The 21,443-nt window shown below is 34.1% G+C and overlaps 2 protein-coding genes across 2 annotated transcripts; both read left to right on the forward strand.

The window, feature by feature from the left end:
* Positions 1–3,002: 3,002 nt before the first annotated feature.
* On the forward strand, positions 3,003–4,765 carry LOC107793436 (protein PSK SIMULATOR 1). Its single transcript, XM_016615787.2, has one exon. It carries the CDS (start codon positions 3,182–3,184, stop codon positions 4,628–4,630), a length of 1,449 nt encoding a protein of 482 aa, XP_016471273.1. The 5' UTR covers positions 3,003–3,181; the 3' UTR covers positions 4,631–4,765.
* Positions 4,766–17,906: 13,141 nt separating this feature from the next.
* On the forward strand, positions 17,907–21,088 carry LOC107793435 (ribulose bisphosphate carboxylase/oxygenase activase 1, chloroplastic-like). Its single transcript, XM_016615786.2, has 7 exons — positions 17,907–18,056; positions 18,949–19,277; positions 19,365–19,470; positions 19,570–19,655; positions 19,950–20,422; positions 20,519–20,841; positions 20,931–21,088. The coding sequence occupies exons 1-6, from the start codon at positions 18,012–18,014 to the stop codon at positions 20,797–20,799; spliced, it is 1,320 nt and encodes a 439-aa protein (XP_016471272.1). The 5' UTR covers positions 17,907–18,011; the 3' UTR covers positions 20,800–20,841; positions 20,931–21,088.
* The last annotated feature ends 355 nt before the right edge of the window (positions 21,089–21,443 follow it).

A 21,443-nucleotide genomic window follows, 5' to 3' on the forward strand; every position in this document is an offset into this window, starting at 1 on the left:
CCAATGGGGGAAACTTAAAATTTTACTTAAAATTTTTATTTCCCTTCATTTCCCATTCACCATATTTTAAGCATATCATATAATTAAAATCCCAACAATAGAGTACTAAATTGGGGTCAAACGTTAAGAAGAAAAAACTCAATTTGATATCAGAAATTAATCATTATACTGTTGCGACCGATGCAAATTGCTACTAAAAATTCGGTAATAATGAAATGGATAATTCTATAATATTTTTATGAACATGAAAGTTGATTGTGCATGATAGCATTTGTATAGATCTGAGGTTTGACTAGCTAGTAATCATCTTACCAGAAGATAAGGAATTATAAATATACAATGCCAGATTTGGATTTGAATAGAAAATTTTTCGCAAGAAAATTTACTTGTCCATCTATTTATATCTTTTCACACATACTCATCCTGTCTAGTTTTCCTTTATTATGTTCTAGTCTATAGACTGGTAAAAGTATACAGGGATTAATTTAGCACTAATAATACTATTTTAATAATAATAATAATAATTTATTATTATACGCAGCCAGATTTTGATTTGATCTCCTATGTTAATCGGAAAATGAATTCCAATATTACTTTCGCCGTTTTTAGGATATAAAAAACGCTTATATCCACTTCTTTCACGACATATAACAGTACAAAGTTAATGGTAAAAACGTTGTGAGTGTTTCCACAAGATGACTGTCAAAAGTGTAATATCCTTTTTCCTTGCTTTTCTCTTGAGGCGGATCCTTAAACGATAAAGCATATTTAGATGGTCAATATTGAGTGACGGTTCGTCCAACGTGTTGCCGTTATGTTCATAATTATCCTCTATAGATGAATTCTAAACGTACTGGAATGAGCCTTCAAGCTCTATATTAGACCAAAGTAAGGACCAAGGGAAACATCAATTCATTGAGTTTCCGCAAGTGGGATATGGGGAAGGTAGATTATACGCAGACCTTTTTCATATCTCGGAGAGTAGAGAGGTTGTTTTCGGAAAAAAAACCTCAGCTCAAGAACACAAAAACAGACAATATATCAGTACCATCAACGAAACCATAACAATAATAGCAACATCATAAGAACCAGAAAATAGATGAAAAACAATAAACAAAAATCAGTGAATAAGGCCTAGTACTATGAAAAACGGAAGAATAGTGTGGACACAACAATAATCGCTAGCAGCCTAGGACAAAACCTTATCAGACCAGCCTCTCACCCGAAACAAAGTAGAAAAATGCTTAGCTACCTCCTAACCTACCACCCTAATACTCGACCTCCACACCCTCCTATCAAGGGTCATGTCCTCGGAAATCTGAAGTCACGCCATGTCCTGCCTGATCACCTCTCCCCCAATATTTCTTAGGTCGCCCTCTCCCTCTTCTCGAACCCGCCAAAGTCAACCGCTCACACCTCCTGACCGGGGCATCTTGGCTTCTCCTTCGCACGTGCCCGAACCATTTAAGCCTCGCTTCCCGCATCTTGTCATCCACAGGGACCACACTCACCTTCTCCCGAATATCTTCATTCCTAATCTTATCCATCCTTGTTTGCCCACACATCCACCTCAACATCCTCATCTCTGCTACTTTCATCTTTTGGATATCTGAGCTCTTAAGTGGCCAACACTCTGTCCCATGCAACATGGCCGGTGTGACTACTGCTCTATAAAACTTACCTTTGAATATCGGTGGCACTTTCTTGTCACACAGGACTCCAAATGCTAACCTCTATTTCATCCACCACACCTCTATATGGTGTGTGGCATCCTCGTCGATCGATCTCCCCATCCCCTTGGATAACTGACCAAAGATACTTGAAACTGCCTCTCTTGGGCAAGACTTGTGATCCCAGCCTCACGTCCAAGCCCGTTTCTCTCGACTCAACGCTGCACTTGCACTCTGGGTATTCTGTCTTAGTCCTGCTCAACTAGAAACCCTTAGACTCAAGGGTTTGTCTCCAAACCTCCAGTCTCTCGTTAACATCGCCTCGCGTCTCATCAATCAGAACTATATCATCAGCAAACAACATACGCCATGACACCTCTCCTTGAATATGTCGTGTCAATGCGTCCATCACCAGAGCAAATAGAACGGACTGAACGCATATCCTTGGTGTAAACCCATAACAATTGGGAAGTGCTCCGAGTCACCTCCCACAGTCCTAACCCGAGTCTTAGCTCCATCATACATGTCCTTAATCGCCTTAATATAGGCAACTGACACACTTTTTTGCCTTCAGGCATCTACAATAAATAGCAAAAATTTACTCGGTGTTTATATAAATTCAATGAATATATGACATATGTCTTTAAATACAACTCGCTAAATTATATTAGTACGTTGAATACTCTATGTGAATTTTTTTGCTTTTCGAAAGTCAATCTGACAATCTTTAAAGCTAAATTAGATTAAATTAACTCAATATTTTAAAATTAAAATTTAAATATTCAAAAACTATACGAAAAATATTACTAATTGCAATTCTTTTAAAGTTAATATGATGAAAATATGAATTTGAAAATGTTAGTCAGAGTTTTCCTAATTTGAGTCTCGAAAAGCAAAAAAATTTACATAATCTGAAACGCACGGAGTAATCCCTTCTCAGTGTGATAAATTAGTATGATAGATATAAAAACCGAATACGGATAAGTTCTCTTTTTTTTTTCTTTTTTTCTTTTTTTTTAAGAAACGGACTCAGAGACAAAACCAACCAGGTAGTCGAACAACATTTGACAATCAGTGAATCCAACTGCTTCTTAACAGACATAACGAGATTCCTTAAACGTGGCACCCATCCCTCAACTACTGCACAAGAAGACCAACAAGCTAGGAACAATAGAATCCAATCCCTCTCTTCAGTAAATTCAATTGACCAACCTGTCAAAAGATTTCCTTTTTTTCCTTTTCATATTATCACCCTCCCCCCCCCCCCCTCTCCAAAAAAAAAAAAAAATCTCAAGAAAATCATATATATGTCCAACGGTCCAAACGCGTAATCATAATCCAATACAGACCCAATGAAGATCATTCGAAGCTATTTCTCTTCTCCTTCCTCTCTTCCTCAAATACCTTCCATTTCCTTACTCATTAATCCTCCAGCTTCCACCATTTTTTATAAATACTCCTGACAATACCTAAAAACATTTTATTTCTTATTACACCCTTATATCTAAACAATGGTTGGTTTTGCAAAAATGGGTTGGCTTAGTACAGACAATAATAAGAGCTTGAAAATGGGAGATCATGGTCTTGCTAACAGCGATTCCAATAGTAAAAAGGCCAACCAAATGGGAATCTTGGCATTTGAGACGGCGAAAATCATGTCAAGATTACTCTGTTTGTACAAATCTCTTTCTGATTCTGCAATTTCAAAGCTGAAAACAGAGATGAAATCACAAGGGGTTGCATATTTGAATTCCAAAGATGAAGGATTTCTTTTAAGCCTTGCATGTGCTGAGAGGCTTGAGGATCTTGATAAAGCCGCGGCAGCTGTAGCACGATTAGGCCATAAATGCAATGATTTTGGCCTGAATCGTTTTGATCTTGTATACACGGATCTCAAGCTAGGGATTATTGATTTTGGGAAACTGGAATATGGGTCAAAGGAGATTGAAAAAAGGGTTGACAAAATGGAGAAATTGATTAATGCCACGTCTGGTTTGTACGCAGCATTGGAAAATTTAACAGAATTGGAGATATCAGAGAGGAAAATGAAAAAATGGAAGGAGAAAACAACAGCAGGGCAATTGCAGAAAGTGAATTGCGACATGTTTAATCAGAGACTGGAACAGCAAAGGAAGCAGGTTCGACAGCTCAGAGAGATTTCATTGTGGAGTCAAACGTTTGATAAAAGTGTTGGTCACCTGGCACGTATTGTCTGCATAATTTACGCTCGAATTTGTGTCATTTTTGGTCCTTACATTCCTGTTCTTCCCTCTGTTTCACTGCGTAACATGCGTTCATCTCAGCAGAAAGAGATTCTTAAAGTCCAACCAGAGAATTGTTTGATTGAACCAATAAGGGAACAGATTATTTCGCGGTCGGGGCCGATTCCAACGACGTCTAAGCCTACCTTGGTTCGATTTTACAGCCGAAAATCGATATTTTTTCTATGTGAAGATGAAGGTTTTGGATCGGAAAAATTGGCGAAAAACAATAGGGTGTTTCATGCAGCAGGGCCTTCAACCGTGGGCGGTGCAGGGCTCGCGTTACGTTATGCTAATGTAATCACATTAGTAGAGAAATATTCGAATCCATCCGAATCCGTAGACCTTAATTCACGAGAAAATCTGTACCAAATGTTGCCGGACAACCTGAAAAAAACAGTGAGATCAAAATTGAGCAAGAATTTGAAATGTATGGATGAGGACGAATCGTTGGCCGAGGGGTGGAGGGAGGCTTTGAAACATATTATGGAATGGCTAGCGCCAATGGCACATAACACTATAAATTGGCAGCTTGAGAGGAATTTGGAGAAGACTAAATTTGATATTAAGCCCTCTGTTTTGTTGCTGCAGACGTTGCATTATTCGGATAAAGAGAAGACAGAAGCTGCCATTGCTGATATTTTGGTTGGGTTGAGTTGTATTTACAAGTGTGAGAATCGCCAATGGAATGAATCTTGATTTTGTGGGTTTTTTGAGAACTGGTGAATTTTTCAATCATATAGTTAGTCATGGCAAATATTAGCTAGGATTCATTGGGTTGTGGAAGAGAAATTGGAGTACTTATTTTATACAAATACTTTTTTTTGATTTCTTTTTCCAATGTTCCTAATTCTTTTAGCAGGATACCTGCAATAGTTTCATGCTGAGTATGTATAAATGATCTCTTCTTTTCCCAAGATTTTGATTCATGATAAATTCACTCTTTTTCTTCTGTTAATATGAATAAACTCTTGAGAAAGAAACCAACAACTAGGGGTGGGCATAGTTTGGGCAAGCCCGAAATTTGAATATTTTAGATTTTTTGTTTACGGATTGGATTTTGAATTTAATTTTTTAAAATTTAAGATTTTAAATTGGATATTGGATTTGGTACTTCGGATTTTTGGATAGTCGAAAATCCGAAATTTTTATACTTTATATTTAGTTCATTAACCATATGCTAGTACGTAGTAATACGTTTGATACCCTACCCATTAGATGTTATCTCATATATTCACTATTAGTTACTTAGTTACTGTCATAATATTTTCTATTTGGATATAGTTTTACTATTGCTACTTCTTATCAGGCGTATTAATGTCTTTGTTACATTTCGTTGATACTAATTTCATTATTTGAATACTTTATTTGGATGATTGCGGTGAGAATGGGGAACTTTTCAGACAATTTAATAAGAGTGCTTCATTTGGATATTCTTTTTATAAAAAGAAGAAACATCTCAACTTATAGGTTCAAAATCGAAAATGCAAAATATCCAAACCGATTAATCCAAAACCGAACTTAAAAAATCCGATCCAATCTGAACTTATTTGGATTGTATTTGGATTTTTATTTCTTCAATCCAAAAACCAAAAATCCAAACCGAAATTTTAAATTCAATCCAAAGTGACCGAACGCCCACCCCTATCATCACCACCACCACCACCAACAACAACGACCTAGTAAAATCCCACTAGTGGGGTCTTGGGAGGGTATTATATATGCAAACCTTATCCCTACCTCGAAGGAATAGAGATGTTGTTTCCGAAAGACACTCGGCTCAAGAAGACAAAAAGGGACAATAATGTCTCTTTTGTGTTGCATAGTAATGTAAATAGTATTATCACTTTTAGGCCACACCAGAAACTATTTATATCTGGTAGTCGAAAAAGTATATAAAATTTATATAATTGTTGTATATAAGATACAAAATGTATATATATACAAATTTTAGACAAATTTTTCGGCTATTATTTTTACAAAGGTTATACAATATCAATTTTTCATAAGAATAACAGTCAGTCCTTAGTCACTTGCCAAAAAAATAGAAACCAATCCTGACAAGTTACACACTAATTGAAACAGTAACACAAAACCAAACTTTTTAGGAAAATGTCAAAACAAACAAACAACAAGATATATCCGATGTAATCCCATAAGTGAGGTTTGAGGAAGGTAATGTATGCAAATTTAATTCTACCTTATGCAAGTAAAGATGTTGTTTTTGATAGACCGTCAGCTCAAGACAAGCATAAACACATCAATTTGAAAAGGAAATACAGTAGTGAAGAAGCTAGGAAAAAGAAATAACAACAGCAAAATAATAATAGAATCGAAACAAAAGCAACATTAGGTAAGAAAAGTCAAAACAAAAGGACTTAGAAAAGGCAATGGCTCTATCTTGTGCTAATCCACAGTCCAAAGAACACTCATTCATTTGGACTAAAAGAAAAACAAGTTGCAGAGGATCAGCCAATACTTGGAGACATACTAACTTTGTCAAAACGATCAACAATAATCCGAACTCTAGAGGGTCTAAAGTCTTGAGTTAAAGCCCAAGGCGGATGAATGAATTCGATAAGTAAGTTTGGCATCTCTGCTAAAATCACTTTTGCAGCTTCATCACCTGAAAATCCAACCAATTCAGGCCAAGTCTTGGGACAATGAGCAGGGGATATAGAACAATATTTCTCATTACGCTGAACTTCATATGGAGGTGAACAGTCACAATTCTTACTCTCCATGTTGAGTTTTGATGCAAATGCAAAACGTTTACCCTCATTAATAAGACCTGATTTTAAGTATAAACTAAGGGTGCTTAAAATTGAAGCAACTAATCATTTTTCCAGCCAATAATTAGGGCATATTAATTATATTTAGAAATTGCACTGATTAATTATTCTTTTATCTTAGTGATGCCTTAGATGATTGCATCTTTGACTTCAACAATTAAGTAATCATTTTGACTAAACAATCTCATCCACATGATTAGGGGTAAGTGTTAATCTTATTTTTTTCCCCAATCATTAACACATCTAGTCAGCTAGTGCCTAGTCTCTGAAGTCTGAAGCACATGATTCGGATTTACATCTACGTACTATCATTTTCCACATCCACAATTTGATCAAACACCTTTGTGAAACTTAGCTTCCACAAATACCACCATTATTGTATTTTAAAACACGGAGTTCAGCTTCGAGAGGGATGGAGGGAGAGCAGTGGATAGGTCTAGGCCAGCCTTATGGACGGTACCGATCAAGAAGATGCTTGATAATTATAAAAAATAAATAAAAAAAATGGCGGTACTGTTCCGTATTATATTCGTTCTCATTTAGGAGTTGTTTGGTACACAGAGGCGCTCAACACAGTTCGGGCGGCTCAATACAGTTCGAGGCCTAAAGCCAAACTGTAACGAGGGCCTTAAGTTCCTTTAAAAAAAATTATATGTATTTTATTTAAAGTCTATTTTTCTAGGCGAACTAATAAAGTTAATTTAAAGTTTAAACTCTTCTCTTTTTTTGAAGTTCTACATAACCGGAATTCATATTTTCTAGTAGACATATTTAAACTCTAGTAAATAACAAAAAATAACAGTATATTTATAAAGTAAAAATATAAAAAATGACAGATTTTAGGTTAAAAAAATAGCCAAAGATTAGAACAATAGAACCTAATTCAATTGATAAGTTGATCCCAAATAACTTGTTAATACTTTTGTGCTTGAAAACCTGTAAAATCATTCTTGTAGAAAATCAGTCCCAAGTACAATATGTAGAAAAAGAAATGCTTGACAAGAAAGAAAAAAATTATCATTAAACTTTTTTTTGTACTTACCAACTTTGTGTGTTATCCACAAAGAAGGATCATAAGAGTCTTGTAGTTCTTTTGACAAGAAGGAGTAAGATTTATCATAAAGCTTTTAACGTAGAAAAGAAAAAGGCAAGAGGGTCTCAACTCTGTAGTTGTGAAAAAATACGAAAAAAAAAGTCAATCCCAAAAAAGCAAAGGCGGTAAAAAGTAACAATATATATCCCCAATATGCAATAACGGTAAAAGTAAACTTTTATTTTCCTTTTCCACAACAAAATTATAGTTGTTCACATTAAATACTTAAATTTTCTAAAATGAAAATAAATATATAAACCTAAAACTACTAAAAAGTGGGGCCTTCAAATTTATGGGGCCTAAAGCCCTTGCCTTACCTGATTTGGGGTTCAACCGCCTCTGTTGGTACATGAGATAAGAATAATAATCTCGGGATAAATTTTGGGATTAACTTTAACCCATGTTTGGTTTGGGATATTAGCTAATTCTAGAATAACTTTTACACTAAAATGGTGGGATTAGTTATTCCATATAGAAGGTGGAATAACTAATCCTATGGGATATCACACCACGACCCCTTATGGCTCGTTTGGTATGAGGGATAAGACATAATTAATTCCGGGACTAAATTTAAGAAGAGTTTATCCTATGTTTGGTTGGTAAAAAATTACGGTATAATTAATTCTCGGATTAATTATCCCTGAATTGTAATATTTTTTAATCACCATGGAAAGGTGGAATAACTAATAATTAATCTCGAGATAGTTAGTTATGTGATAATTTCTTCCCAACCAAACGACTCCTTAGCGTAGAAGCCTTGATGTTATTCCCACATGCAAGCATGTGTAGGTTTTTTTTAACAAATAATTATTCTGTTATAAATAATGCAAAGATAATAAATTGCATGTAGAAATAACGAAAGAAGTGAACAAGGATCATTATTTTAATGTATTTAATCAAGTAATTTTGCAAGTCTCAACGATTTAATTTCTAATAATTTAATAGCGCTAACATAATATTAATTGAAGTTATTTTTATAAACATTCAGATTCTGCAATCTCTCATCTTCATGTTATAAATTACGTTTCTCTCATTCCTATTTTTTTTTCTTCTTTCACAGACACCCGAAGTCATCCTCACATTTACATATGCACCTAATCGTTGGACTTTATGCACCTAGTTTGACTTTACAAAGTTCATAACAAAACTTATTAGTTTTAAAATGAGTTAATTTTATCCGATCATTGAACTTTTGTGTTTGTTATCCAAAAGTCACTTTTCTTTTTTTGGTTACGCAAAAATTATTTAACTTTGTGTTCATTACACAAAAGTTACTTTTCTTTCTTTTGTTACACAAAAATTATTTTACTTTGCTCTAGTTATCACAAAAGTCATATTTTTACTTGAAAAGTCTGTTATGCCCAATACTTTCTATATTATATAGTATCATATTTTTACTTGAAAAGTCCGTTATGCCCAATACTTTCTATATTATATACTATATAATATACTTTTACCTATGTATTTTATTTATAAATAAAATAACTTAATATTATTTTATTTATTATTTTTATAATATATTCATATATTTAATTTTTTCTAACGTTAATTTTTAAGATATATTAGTAGCGTTATTAAATTTGTCAGTAACTTTAATATATATTAGTAGAGAAAAAAATTGGCAAGTACATTTCCGTGAGAAAATTCGCAGGTAAACAAACAAAGAAAATGATGAAAAAAATCATATGTTAATCTGAAGGAAAATCCCTAGGTAACTCTATATGCGAATCTAGCTGGGATATTCTTTTGGGGATTTACCTGAACAATTGGGGATTTTATACTACTAATATATCTTGAAAATTAAAGTTAGAAAAAATTAATATACGAATAGATTATAAAAATAATAAATAAAATAATATTAAGTTATTTTATTTATAAATAAAATACATAGGTAAAAGTATATTATATAGTATATAATATAGAAGGTATTACATAAATATGAAGGTTTATATAATAATAAGGGCATAATAGACTTTTCAAGTAAAAATATGACTTTTGTGATAACTAGAGCAAAGTAAAATAATTTTTGTGTAACAAAAGAAAGAAAAGTGACTTTTGTGTAATGAACAAAAAGTTGAATGATTTTTACGTAACCAAAAAAAGAAAAGTGATTTTTGGGTAACAAACACAAAAGTTCTTGACCATGGATAAAATTAACTCTTTTAAAATTCGTAAACTTGAAAATGGAGAACGAAATTTCAATTTGCCGAAAAATGTGAAAACGAGAGTAGGAAGGATTCATTCAAGATTCTTTGATCTTTTGTTTCTTCATCTTTTTGCCAACTACTTATTGTCAGCAATTACATTTAGAGTTAATGTTTTGCTTCTATAAACTGTCTCTATAATGACTGGAAGCACAGGTTTTTATTCGTAGTCATATTGACAAAATCACAAATGAACGAGATAAAATCGAGCTCAGATGAGCTCCAATAGAGGAAGAGCAGAACCCTAGCTAAGAGAGAAGAAAGAGATGAGAAGCTTCGAGAAATTTGTGAAGCATAATTGGGAAAATATAAAATGATATTACACTATACAAAATGCCCAAATACTCTATTTATACACGTGACTCACTTACTCACTTGATAGCTGGCAACAACTGTCCACTAACTCTAATAACAACACCACTAACCAATAACAACTATTAACAATATTAACTAACTGGAAAAGCTAAGAAGAAAAGAAGGAAAGAATAAATACGTCTGTGTTCAAGAGGTAAATGTATAACCAATCTCAATACCCTCCCTCAAGTTGGAAGGGAGGAATGCACTGCCAACTTGCTAAGCAGGTTTGAATGTTTTATTCCAGTTAAAGAATTTGTGAAAATATCTGCAAACTGGTCGTTGGTAAATACATGATGTAAAGAAATTAGTCCTTCTTGCAGTTTTCTAACAAAGTGACAGTCAACTTCTATATATTTTATGCGTTCATGAAATACTGGATTACTGGCTATTTGATAAATGGTTTTCAAGTTGGTATATGTACCTTAGGTTTGTAGATTTTATTTTTCTTCTTCCTTATACGTGCCTTTCGTCATTTCTTTTTGAAGATGTATTCTTGTAACGATCTAGTCGGTTGTTTTGGGAGTTATAACCCTGATTCCCTATTTATTGTTTTCCCTTATCTATTTTCTGCTATTGGGACTTGCCGAGAGGTTTCGTTTTAGTTTTCAGAGTGTTTTGGGACATTTACGGAGGTTTAAGTCTTATGATTTGGACCGTAATCGAAACTGTATGAAGACGGCTCCGGAATGGAGTTTTGTTGATTTCGTTAGCTCTGTTGGGTAATTTTGGACTTAAGGGCGTATCCGGATTGTGTTCTGGAGGTCCGTAGATTATTTAGGCTTGAAATGGCGAAAGTGAAATTTTTGGAGATTTGGACAGGAAGTAAAAAATTTTATATCGGGGTCAGAATTCGATTCTGAAAGTTGGAGTACCCGTAATGTGGAATATGACTTGTCCAAAATTTGAGGTTAATCGGACGTGGTTTGATAGGTTTCGGCATCGGTTAAGAAATTTGAAGTTTCGAGTTCTTTAAGTTTGAATTGGAGGGTGATTCGTGTTTTTAGCATTGTTTGATGTGATTCGAGGGTTCGACTAAGTTCGTATGGTATTTTAGGACTTGTTGGTATGTTGGGTTGAGGTCCCGGGGGCTTCGGGTGTGTTTCAGATGCTTATCGGAATGAGTTTTAGACTTATGCGATTGCTGAAAATATCTGAGTTCTAATGTTTTCGCACCTGCGGAAGCAAGCGCAAAAGCAGAAATGGAGGAGTTACCAAAGATCACAGGTGCGAGGTAAGTTCCGTATTTGCGATGCCCACAGATGTGCTAGAATGTATACAGAAGTGATGAAGGACCGCAGGTGCGCACGTGCAGGTGCGGCCACCTTATCACAAATGTGGACCTTGAGGACTTAAGTTAAGTCCACACCTGCAATGGATTTTCCGCAGATGCGGTGGACCCCCTTGCAGAAGAGAAATCACTGGCAGAAAAGGGCTAAGTGCGAGGGTTTGATTTAATTCTCCATTTTTGGACCTAGAGAGCTTGGATTGAAGCGAAAATTTAAGGGGTTTTCAGAGCAAGCTTGTCGGTAACAATTCTTAAATTCTTTATGGTTATATCCTACTAATCTATAGTAAATTTTATCATTTAATTAGGGATTTGAGTTGAAAATTTGGGAAAAAATGGTAGAAACTTCATAAACTAAAATTTCGAGTTTTAGAAGGTAATTTGAGGTCGGATTCGAGTAATTCTTGTATGGTTAGACTCGTAAATGAATGGATGTTCATATTTTATGACTTTTACCCGATTCCGAGACGTGGGTTCGGGAAGACTTTTTGGGGTGATTTTCCAATTTCTTCCTTTAGCTTTGATTTCATTTACTAAATTAGTTCTTGTAGTTATATTTATGATATGCAATTGATTTTGGCCAGATTTGGGCCCCTCGGAGTCGGATATTCGTGGAAAGAGCAATTTTACGGATTGATTTGAGCTTGGTTCGAGGTAAATGGCTTGCCTAACCTTGTGTAGGGGAATTCCCTTTAGGATTTGGTATTGTTTTTGATATGTGAGCACCGTGTACGTGAAGTGACGAGTACGTTCACTGGCTAATTATTGTAAAAACCCGATTTCTGCTAAGTAATAACCTGTTTTCCTTCTTATTTGAGTTATCTCAGCATGTGCAGTATCCTTTTAGCTTAGAATAGCACGTCTACCTGCTTAATTGTTTATCTGAACTCCGTGCAGCATGTTTAGTGAATTTCCTACTTTTTCTTGACTTGTATTTAGTTTAAATTGTAGGATTTTATGTTGTACCTGTTAATTCTATTGTTTGAGCTGTGTATTTACTTTTGGGACAACGAAATGCTATTTTGGGAAATCCCCCTGCATATTTATTTTGGGACTACGGAACGGTATTCTATGAGATCCCACTGTCTTGCATTATTTACTTTTGGACTACTGAACAGTATTCCGGGAGATCCCCCTACACATTTATATTTGGGATTACGAGACGATATCTCGGAGATCCCCCTGTTGTTATCTCTGTGTACTGAGTTGTTACCCTTCTATGATTTCCTTTGTCAGATTTCGATCCTTATTTTACTACGATATTTCATTCTCTATTGTTCCTATTATATCTATACTAGTAGGGCCCTGATCTGACCTCGTCACTACTCAACCGAGGTTAGGCTTGATTCTTACTAGGTACCGTTGTGGTGTACTCATGCCCTTTACTGCACATGTTTTCATGTGCAGATCCAGGTACTGTTTATCAGCCATATTATCGGTGAGTCGAGACAGCTTTGGAGACTTCAAGGTATATCTGCCGCGTCCGCAGACCTCGGAGGCCCTTTCTACTCTTCTCCATGTCAAATACTTCCCATGTTTCTTTTTGTTAGACTCTGAGTATAGAGATACTATTTTCTTTATGTAGTTTGTGACTCATGATGTTTCGGGTTTAGGGCATATTGTGTATTTCGATAGTGGTTATTGCATATGTCGAGCGGCATCTCCAATGTCTTATTTACTTTATCTGTTACTGTTAGTTGTAAATCTTTATGTTCTTCACTTCTTTTCCGCAAATATTAGGCCTACCTAGTCGTAGAGACTAAGTGCCGTCATGACAAGTTAATGGGGGAGAATTTGGGTCGTGACAATTCTTCAACTCATATTTTGTTAATTCAAACATTGTATTGTTTCATCCGATCCATTGGTTTGACTTTACATATTCCTACCCTGCTATATACTTTCTATATTATACAAGTTTTACCCCAGGATGACTATGATCCAGAAAGTCATTTTGAACTCCTATCTCCAGCGACTCCTCAAGAGTTATTCTCTGTGGATTGAATCTTTGTACAACTCAGTGATACAAGTAGTGCATTGCGAAGTCTTTTGAAAATGATAAAATGATATTTTAAAAAAGGAACCCATGAAAGAAATTAAGTGCCGGTGAAGCAACGACAATATTAAATGTGAATAGCCATGTCTGGTCACTTGTTGAGAATAAGTTCATTGCTGCCTTTTCAAGAGTATGGAATTTAATTTATATTTAGAGGGTCTTTTTCTCCTTTTTTTTGGTGAAGGGCAAAGTGATTTATTAATTTTAAGGGCATTTTTGTAATTCAACTTTAAATTTAGGGGCTTCTCATTTTTTAATGCAATACTATTCTTAGGTACGCGCAATATATCAATAAATATATTGCTTTAAAAAATTAAAATAAGCAGCATTAAATAAAGTGTTTGAGATATAAAAAAATTGAGTTCCGAAAATTGATATAATGTTAATTCCACTTTAGCTAGTTCAATAAAAGAAAAAATTATCCATCGTAAAAGTCCTTAAAATTATATGGAATATTTTGTAAAAATTATTATTATTTTGTATCTAATATCAAAAACAAAAAAGTAACACAAAAATTACTTACCACAATCCATCAACGATTTGGAAAATAACACAAATTAAAAAATATAATCCCTTGATCTTTTTGAGATTAGGGAATGATAGATTTGCCCTATAGCTCTTGGAAAAAAGGTACATGTGATTAAAGTCTAAGAATGGAAAATTTTAATAAACAGAATTATAGTTTATTTTAATATTAGATAATAGGAAAATAATTAAATGACCATCTCTATATATTAGGAAAATATTTAAATTACTATTTTATCCAATATAAACTCTATTTTTATATGGTAAAAAAGGCGAACAATATTTCGCTAAAGGCCGTCGTGCTTTTAATATAGTATAGATAATTATAAATAAATAGATAGATAAGCTAAGAGATATAAACAATAAATTCGGCCAGGATACCAGAGTTCACTGTTTTTAAATGCATTATCATGAACTGTGGGTCAGCCCCGAGAGACTATTAGACTATTAGCCTTGAGAGTGAGTCAGCAAGAAAAACAAGAAGACAACTTCTCCAAGGTTGTGGATATACAATTGGTCAGAAAGCAGCTAAGTGGATGCCATGGTTAGCTTTTGTGCTAACAAAATTGCCTATTCGCGTCTTCAGAATAAATAGGAGCTTCTAGAATTTGGGATATAAATTTTTACTATGGCCAATATTGCTGCCTCAAAAAAATGTTTGAAGTGCAAAGGGATGATGTTTAGGCAGAGTTGCAACATGGTCACCTTTCTCTAAAGAAATAGAATATATAAACTGAATACAAAAGCAAAGTGAATCAATTACAAGTTATTAAAAGGAAAATGGAGATGACAAATTAAAGGTGGTAGATCTATAAACTGATTAAAAAAATCGAACTTTATCCGTACAAATACCGCTGAATTTATTTTGACAAATGATTAGTGAACAATACTTCTTTTTATATTTTCACTAGGGGGAGTCAAAATATAAAGAAGTAAATACATAAAAGAGGCAAAAAGATTCAACAAAATAAAATTTTTCTACATATTATTACACTTCAAGGCCGACATTGCCTTTCTTTTAAGAAAGAATTACAAGAAAATACATATGACTTCACACCATAACAAAAAATGGCCCATGTTTTTAAATTTTACCCCACTTAGTCCACATTGTAAATATTTTGAAAGCATTTGCAAATTCAAAATTGTGTTCTTACAACCATTGCTTCTAAAAGTTATGGAGTTAATTCTTTATTCTCACAACCATTGCTTTCAATCTCTCTTCTTCTGACATCTTCTACATATGCTTCAAGGGTCGTGTATTTTCTGCTTCTCCTCTTGTGTCACCTGCTTGCAATGTAAGAAAATTAAAGAGTAGAAGTCCACCATTGAGGACCATTCAAAGCTTTGCTTTTGAAAATGGATCTTTTTGAATTTGTTAGTTGTTTGGGTTGGGTATTATTCCAATTGATTAAAAATATCAAAAAAAGTTCAAAATTTAAATTTGAAGTGATTTGGAGTAAATTTGAGCAAGATTTGAGTTAAATTTCAGAAAAGACGCAATGAAGAAGACGAAGTCAGTTTTTTGTATAATTATGTATAATCTTGTATAATAGTGTATATGAGTGTAGAAACACACCTTATACACTATAATACACTTTTATACACCTTTATACAAACGTCTGTAGACGAACTTCTTCCACGATTTTCAGTTGCAATTCGCGTTCAAAACCCGTCCAAATCTCCATTAAATGGCTTCAAATTTTATATACAACCTCCTTATACTATTTTTAACAAGTCTAAATAACACCCACTCCAAATTTCTCACAAAATCAAATTCGGAATTTAAACCCACATATTTAAGCTTGTTAAAAATCTAATTTTCACCACCCAAATGAATTTGGTTTGTTGAATTAATATTTGTGTCACAGTTACTGATTCGAAAATTAATTTAACAGCTTGAGGAATCTTTTTTAAAAATTAATAGTAATTTTGAGAACCTATTTGAGTTGGATGTTGAATCTTAGCCTATTATATTTGGGCTAGTTGATTGTAAATTGAAATATGGGCTATAAAATTGAAAAGTATGGAGCTCAGTTGTTCTAATGTGAAATTTTTCCTTGCCGGTCAATTAAAATATCCGAAGAGATTTAAGCCTATAAAATCTCTGAGTCAACTACTCAAATGGTCACTCAACTATCCCAATTATCTCCTAAAGTCATTTTTCTTTCGTTTGTAACAACAAAGTCACTGAATTATACCTAATGCACTCAGAAGGTCACTAAACTAGATTTTCTAAATTTTGGATTGCTAAATACCTATTTTACCCTCTAATTTATAAACATTTATCTTCTTTTTATTCTTTTTAAACTTTTTAGTATTAACAACAAAAATTCAAAAATTTATTTACACAATTCAGAATGAAAGAAAATAAAAGTTGTAAAATATATATTTCATGCACGTAATATAAAAATAATTATTTAAATAAATTATATACATTGTATATTCTTGAAAATTACGCTCAATTATATTATTATGTTTCTACCAACTTTCTGACGACACAAATTTATGTTAGAGGAAAGCAGGGGAACTATCTGCATATGGTAAAATATGCTATATTAAGTCGTGCATGGAATATATATAATATAATTGAGCATAATTTTCAAGAATATATATTGTATATTATAAAAATATATTTATTTAAATAATTATTTTTATACTACGTGCATGGAATATATATTTTACAACCTTTATTTTCTTTCACTCTGAATTGTGCAAATGAATTTTTAAATTTTTGTTGTTAATTCTAAAATTATTATTTCTAATAAATTATTCTAATTAATTTTTTTTTACTATGCTCATTATTTTGTTATTTCGGCATTATATATGCTTAGGTACTTTTTATTTTTTTTAATTTATAAATAATATTTATTTATTCTATAGGTAAGTCCATAATGTAAATTAAAAAGGAAAAAAATCATAATACTAAAAAGTTTTAAAATAAATAAAAAGAAGATAAATGTTTATAATTTAGAGGGTAAAATAGGTATTTGACACTCTAAAATTTGGAAAATCTAGTGCAATAGGCATAGTTCAGTGACTTTGTTGTTACAAATGAAAGAAAAGTGATTTTAGGAAATAATTTGGGATAATTGAGTGACCATTTGAGTAATGCACTCAAAATTTCTTCGGAACATAGGTGGTATTCAAAAAAATTTCGGGGAGAAGGTGAGAGACCATTGCACTCTTAAATATGGAGTAAATTGTCAATTACTTCCAAAAGTTAAGTTGAAGTAAGTTCTAGTTTTTGCTCAAGCAGCCATGCGGTCTTAGGCTTTTCTCCTACATATAAGTTCTTTTTTTTGTTGTCCATTTTAATTTTTTCTTCTTTTTTCCTTCAAAATTGTGGTAGAATAATTGTTTCAATTTTTCTTATTCAACAAGAAGAAATTAAATCTGTGAAAATAACAACATTTATGGAGGAAAAAGTAGCTTGAATATTGACCTCAAAACCAACTAGTTCCGGGAAGACTCCATTTTGTTGTTAATATAGTCTCCAGTACATTCAAGAATAAAAAAGAGAAAAAGGCAATGTCCATGTCACATAATAAAGTCGTAATCCAAAATGTCCACGTAATATAGCCAATCCTCCATCGTGTGGCCATTAGGAATTCGTAATCCAAAAATGCACATAATTTTCTTTCTCATATACTCCAAATAACTCGTGCTATAAATATTCTCTCCCTTCGCATCTCTATTCAACAATCACCTATTTGTCTCACCAAATACTAAGAGCTACTGATCAGTTGTTTGATTTTCAGCGTAGTCAAAACAATGGCTGCCTCTGTCTCAACTGTAGCATCTGCCAACAAAGTACCGGTACTGTATTCTTCTCTTTACAATTCAAGACTTGTCAACTTGCTTATTATAGTAGTTAAATAATGTAGAATCTAAACTGTCTTTAGTTTGTTTTAGTCTAGGTTTCTATGAATCTGTTCTGTTTACTATGATTCTAGCGTTTTTTTTTAGGTTAGTTTGTCTATCTCATGCAGTCAATTTCTACTAGAAACAAAATTAATTTCAAGTTGATCTATTGGCTTGTATCTTATGTACATTAATAAGTAGTCACATGCTGTCAAATAAAAGGGCAGTCCGGTGCACTAAGCTCCCGCTATGCGCAGGGTCCGGGGAAGAGCCAGACCACAAGGGTCTATTGTACGCAGTCTTATCCTGCATTTCTGCAAGAGGTTGTCTCTCGCTATGCGCAAGGTCACATGCTGTCAAATGGCATGTATAAAAGAGATTCATGGGTGATAGTAATAGTAATATACTTTTAATGTGTTCTTAGTTAAAGATTAGAACTTTAGATAGAATTTGTCATTTATTTGATGGAAATGTTGAATTGTTAGAAAAAGGTGGCAAGAAATTTCATTGATATTGGAGATGATCACATATAAAATTGATACATAGGGTGCTATGTGAGAATTGATATACTTAAACTGTGCTTAATATTGAACCAGATCGGGTACTAGTTGCTCCAGATTGTGTAGTTTTTTTCCAGAATTTGGGTACTAGCTGCTCTAGATTGTGTACCTTGTTCAAGAATTTACTATGAATTTGCAACATAGGATGCCAAAGGAAATTATATTTATACACGGCCTGTGATTTTTATTGAAGCAAATTGTGTACTAGTAGAAGTAGATTGTGTACTTCGTTCAAGAAATTTTACTATGTTTAAGTGCCTCTTACTAAGAAAACATCCTTTGTGCAGTTGAGTTTGAACAACTCTGTTGCTGGAACTTCAGTTCCAAGCACCGCCTTCTTTGGCAAGGCGTTGAAGAATGTGAACGCCAAAGGCGCTTCCATCCCCAAGGTCTCGAACAGGAGCTTCAGGATTGTAGCTCAAGAGCAAGAAATAGATGAGAAGAAACAGACCGACAAGGACAGATGGAAGGGACTTGTTATGGACATGTCCGATGATCAACAGGATATCACGAGGGGTAAGGGTATGGTCGACACCCTTTTTCAAGCTCCTACGGGTACTGGTACTCACCATGCTGTTTTACAATCCTACGAATACATCAGTCAGGGTCTTCGCCAGTAAGTTGAGGGTTTTGGAAATTAAGATATAGAATTAATCCGAAAAATATGTAAATAAATGAAAAATTGTCACCTGATTTATTTCAGATACAACTTGGACAACACATTGGACGGATTCTACATCGCTCCTGCTTTCATGGACAAGCTTGTTGTTCACATCACCAAGAACTTCTTGAAATTGCCCAACATCAAGGTCAGTAATAGTAACAATGTTTATCTAGAAATTCTCTTTCCCTTACTGTCGTTTATGGTACAAGGTTTTATGTTTTAATCTTGTCAAATTTTCTTACAGGTACCACTGATTTTGGGTATATGGGGAGGCAAAGGTCAAGGAAAGTCTTTCCAGTGTGAGCTTGTCTTCAGAAAGATGGGAATCAAGTGAGTAATGACTTGATCACATAAGATGATTTTTTGAAAGTTCATTTTGTCAGAAGGGAAGCCTTGGTGTAACTGTTAAAGTTGCTGCCATGTGACCAGGGGTCACGAGTTCGAGTCGTGGAAACAACCTCTTGCAGAAATGTTGGCTAAAACTGCATACAATAAATCCTTGTGGTCTTGTCCTTCCCCGGATCCCCCGCATAGTGGGATCTTAGTGCACCGTGGTGCCCTTTATTTTGTCAGACGGAATGGATGAAAATTACTCAACTGTGTTCGCATCTTTAATATTTGCAGCCCCATCATGATGAGTGCTGGAGAATTGGAAAGTGGAAATGCAGGAGAGCCAGCAAAATTGATTAGGCAAAGGTATCGCGAGGCAGCAGAAATAATCAGGAAAGGAAACATGTGTGTCCTCTTTATCAACGATCTCGATGCAGGAGCTGGTAGAATGGGTGGAACTACACAGTACACAGTTAACAACCAAATGGTGAATGCCACCCTCATGAACATTGCTGATAACCCGACTAATGTCCAGCTCCCCGGTATGTACAACAAGCAAGAGAATGCCAGAGTCCCCATTATAGTTACAGGAAACGACTTCTCCACATTGTATGCTCCTCTTATCCGTGATGGTCGTATGGAGAAGTTCTACTGGGCACCAACCAGAGAGGACAGAATTGGTGTATGCAAGGGAATTTTCAGAACTGACAGCGTACCAGATGAGCACGTTGTGAGGCTTGTCGACGCCTTCCCTGGCCAATCTATTGGTAAGACCACTCAAAAGTGTTACAATAATTTTCTTTTTCAAAAAAAGGACTTTCAAATGATGATAACTTATGGGTATAATTTTGTTTGTATCACAGATTTCTTTGGTGCTTTGAGGGCAAGAGTATACGATGACGAAGTCAGGAAGTGGATTGAAAACACTGGAATTGAACAGGTTGGGGAAAAACTGTTGAACTCAATTGATGGACCTCCAACTTTTGAGCAACCAAAGATGACAATTGACAAGCTGCTCGAGTACGGAAACTTACTTGTCCAAGAGCAAGAGAATGTGAAGAGAGTTCAATTGGCTGACAAATACCTCAAAGAGGCAGCACTTGGAGATGCAAATGCTGATGCCATCAGCACTGGAAACTTCTAATGTTAGCACGAACCTTTCATTGAGCTAAATCCTAAAGAAAAGGTTAGCCATTCGTTTAAAATGTTTTAGCGATCAAATAGTAGATGTCATATATAGGACTGATTTAAAATTTCATTATTGTGTGGATGCAGGAACCGCAACAAACATTGATCCACCTTCTACAAGTGATGAAGGAACCTATGTCTTCAAATTTTAAGGAACTTTTGTAATGGTAGCTATAGAATATGAATTGTGTAATCCATGAAATCTGTTCAGTTGCATTTATAAGGGAAGACGAACTTTAAGTATCTTTCTACTGGGCTTGTTTTTTCTTCTTTTCTTGTTTTATTTTTTCTGCTATTCTCTACATTCTCCTTTGTTGGGTTCATGAGAACTAAAGCTGCAAATTTATCAGGTCTGTTCTTTATGTTTGCAATTGTTTGTTGCTCTCGGACGATCATTAGAAGAACCATCAATGAAATTACAACAGCAATGAGATAGAATTGTACCTACCATACAGATTTTGTTTAATATGTGTATGTTAGAGCGTCTACATAAGCTAAATCTCAATGATATTCATTATATAAATCGTTGTTTATTTACATTGTTCAGAACAATGTATGTATCAGACAATATTGTAAGTCATGCACAATGTAAAATAACTT

This window comes from Nicotiana tabacum, chromosome 5 (assembly GCF_000715075.1).
Source record: "Nicotiana tabacum cultivar K326 chromosome 5, ASM71507v2, whole genome shotgun sequence".
NCBI lineage: Eukaryota > Viridiplantae > Streptophyta > Magnoliopsida > Solanales > Solanaceae > Nicotiana > Nicotiana tabacum.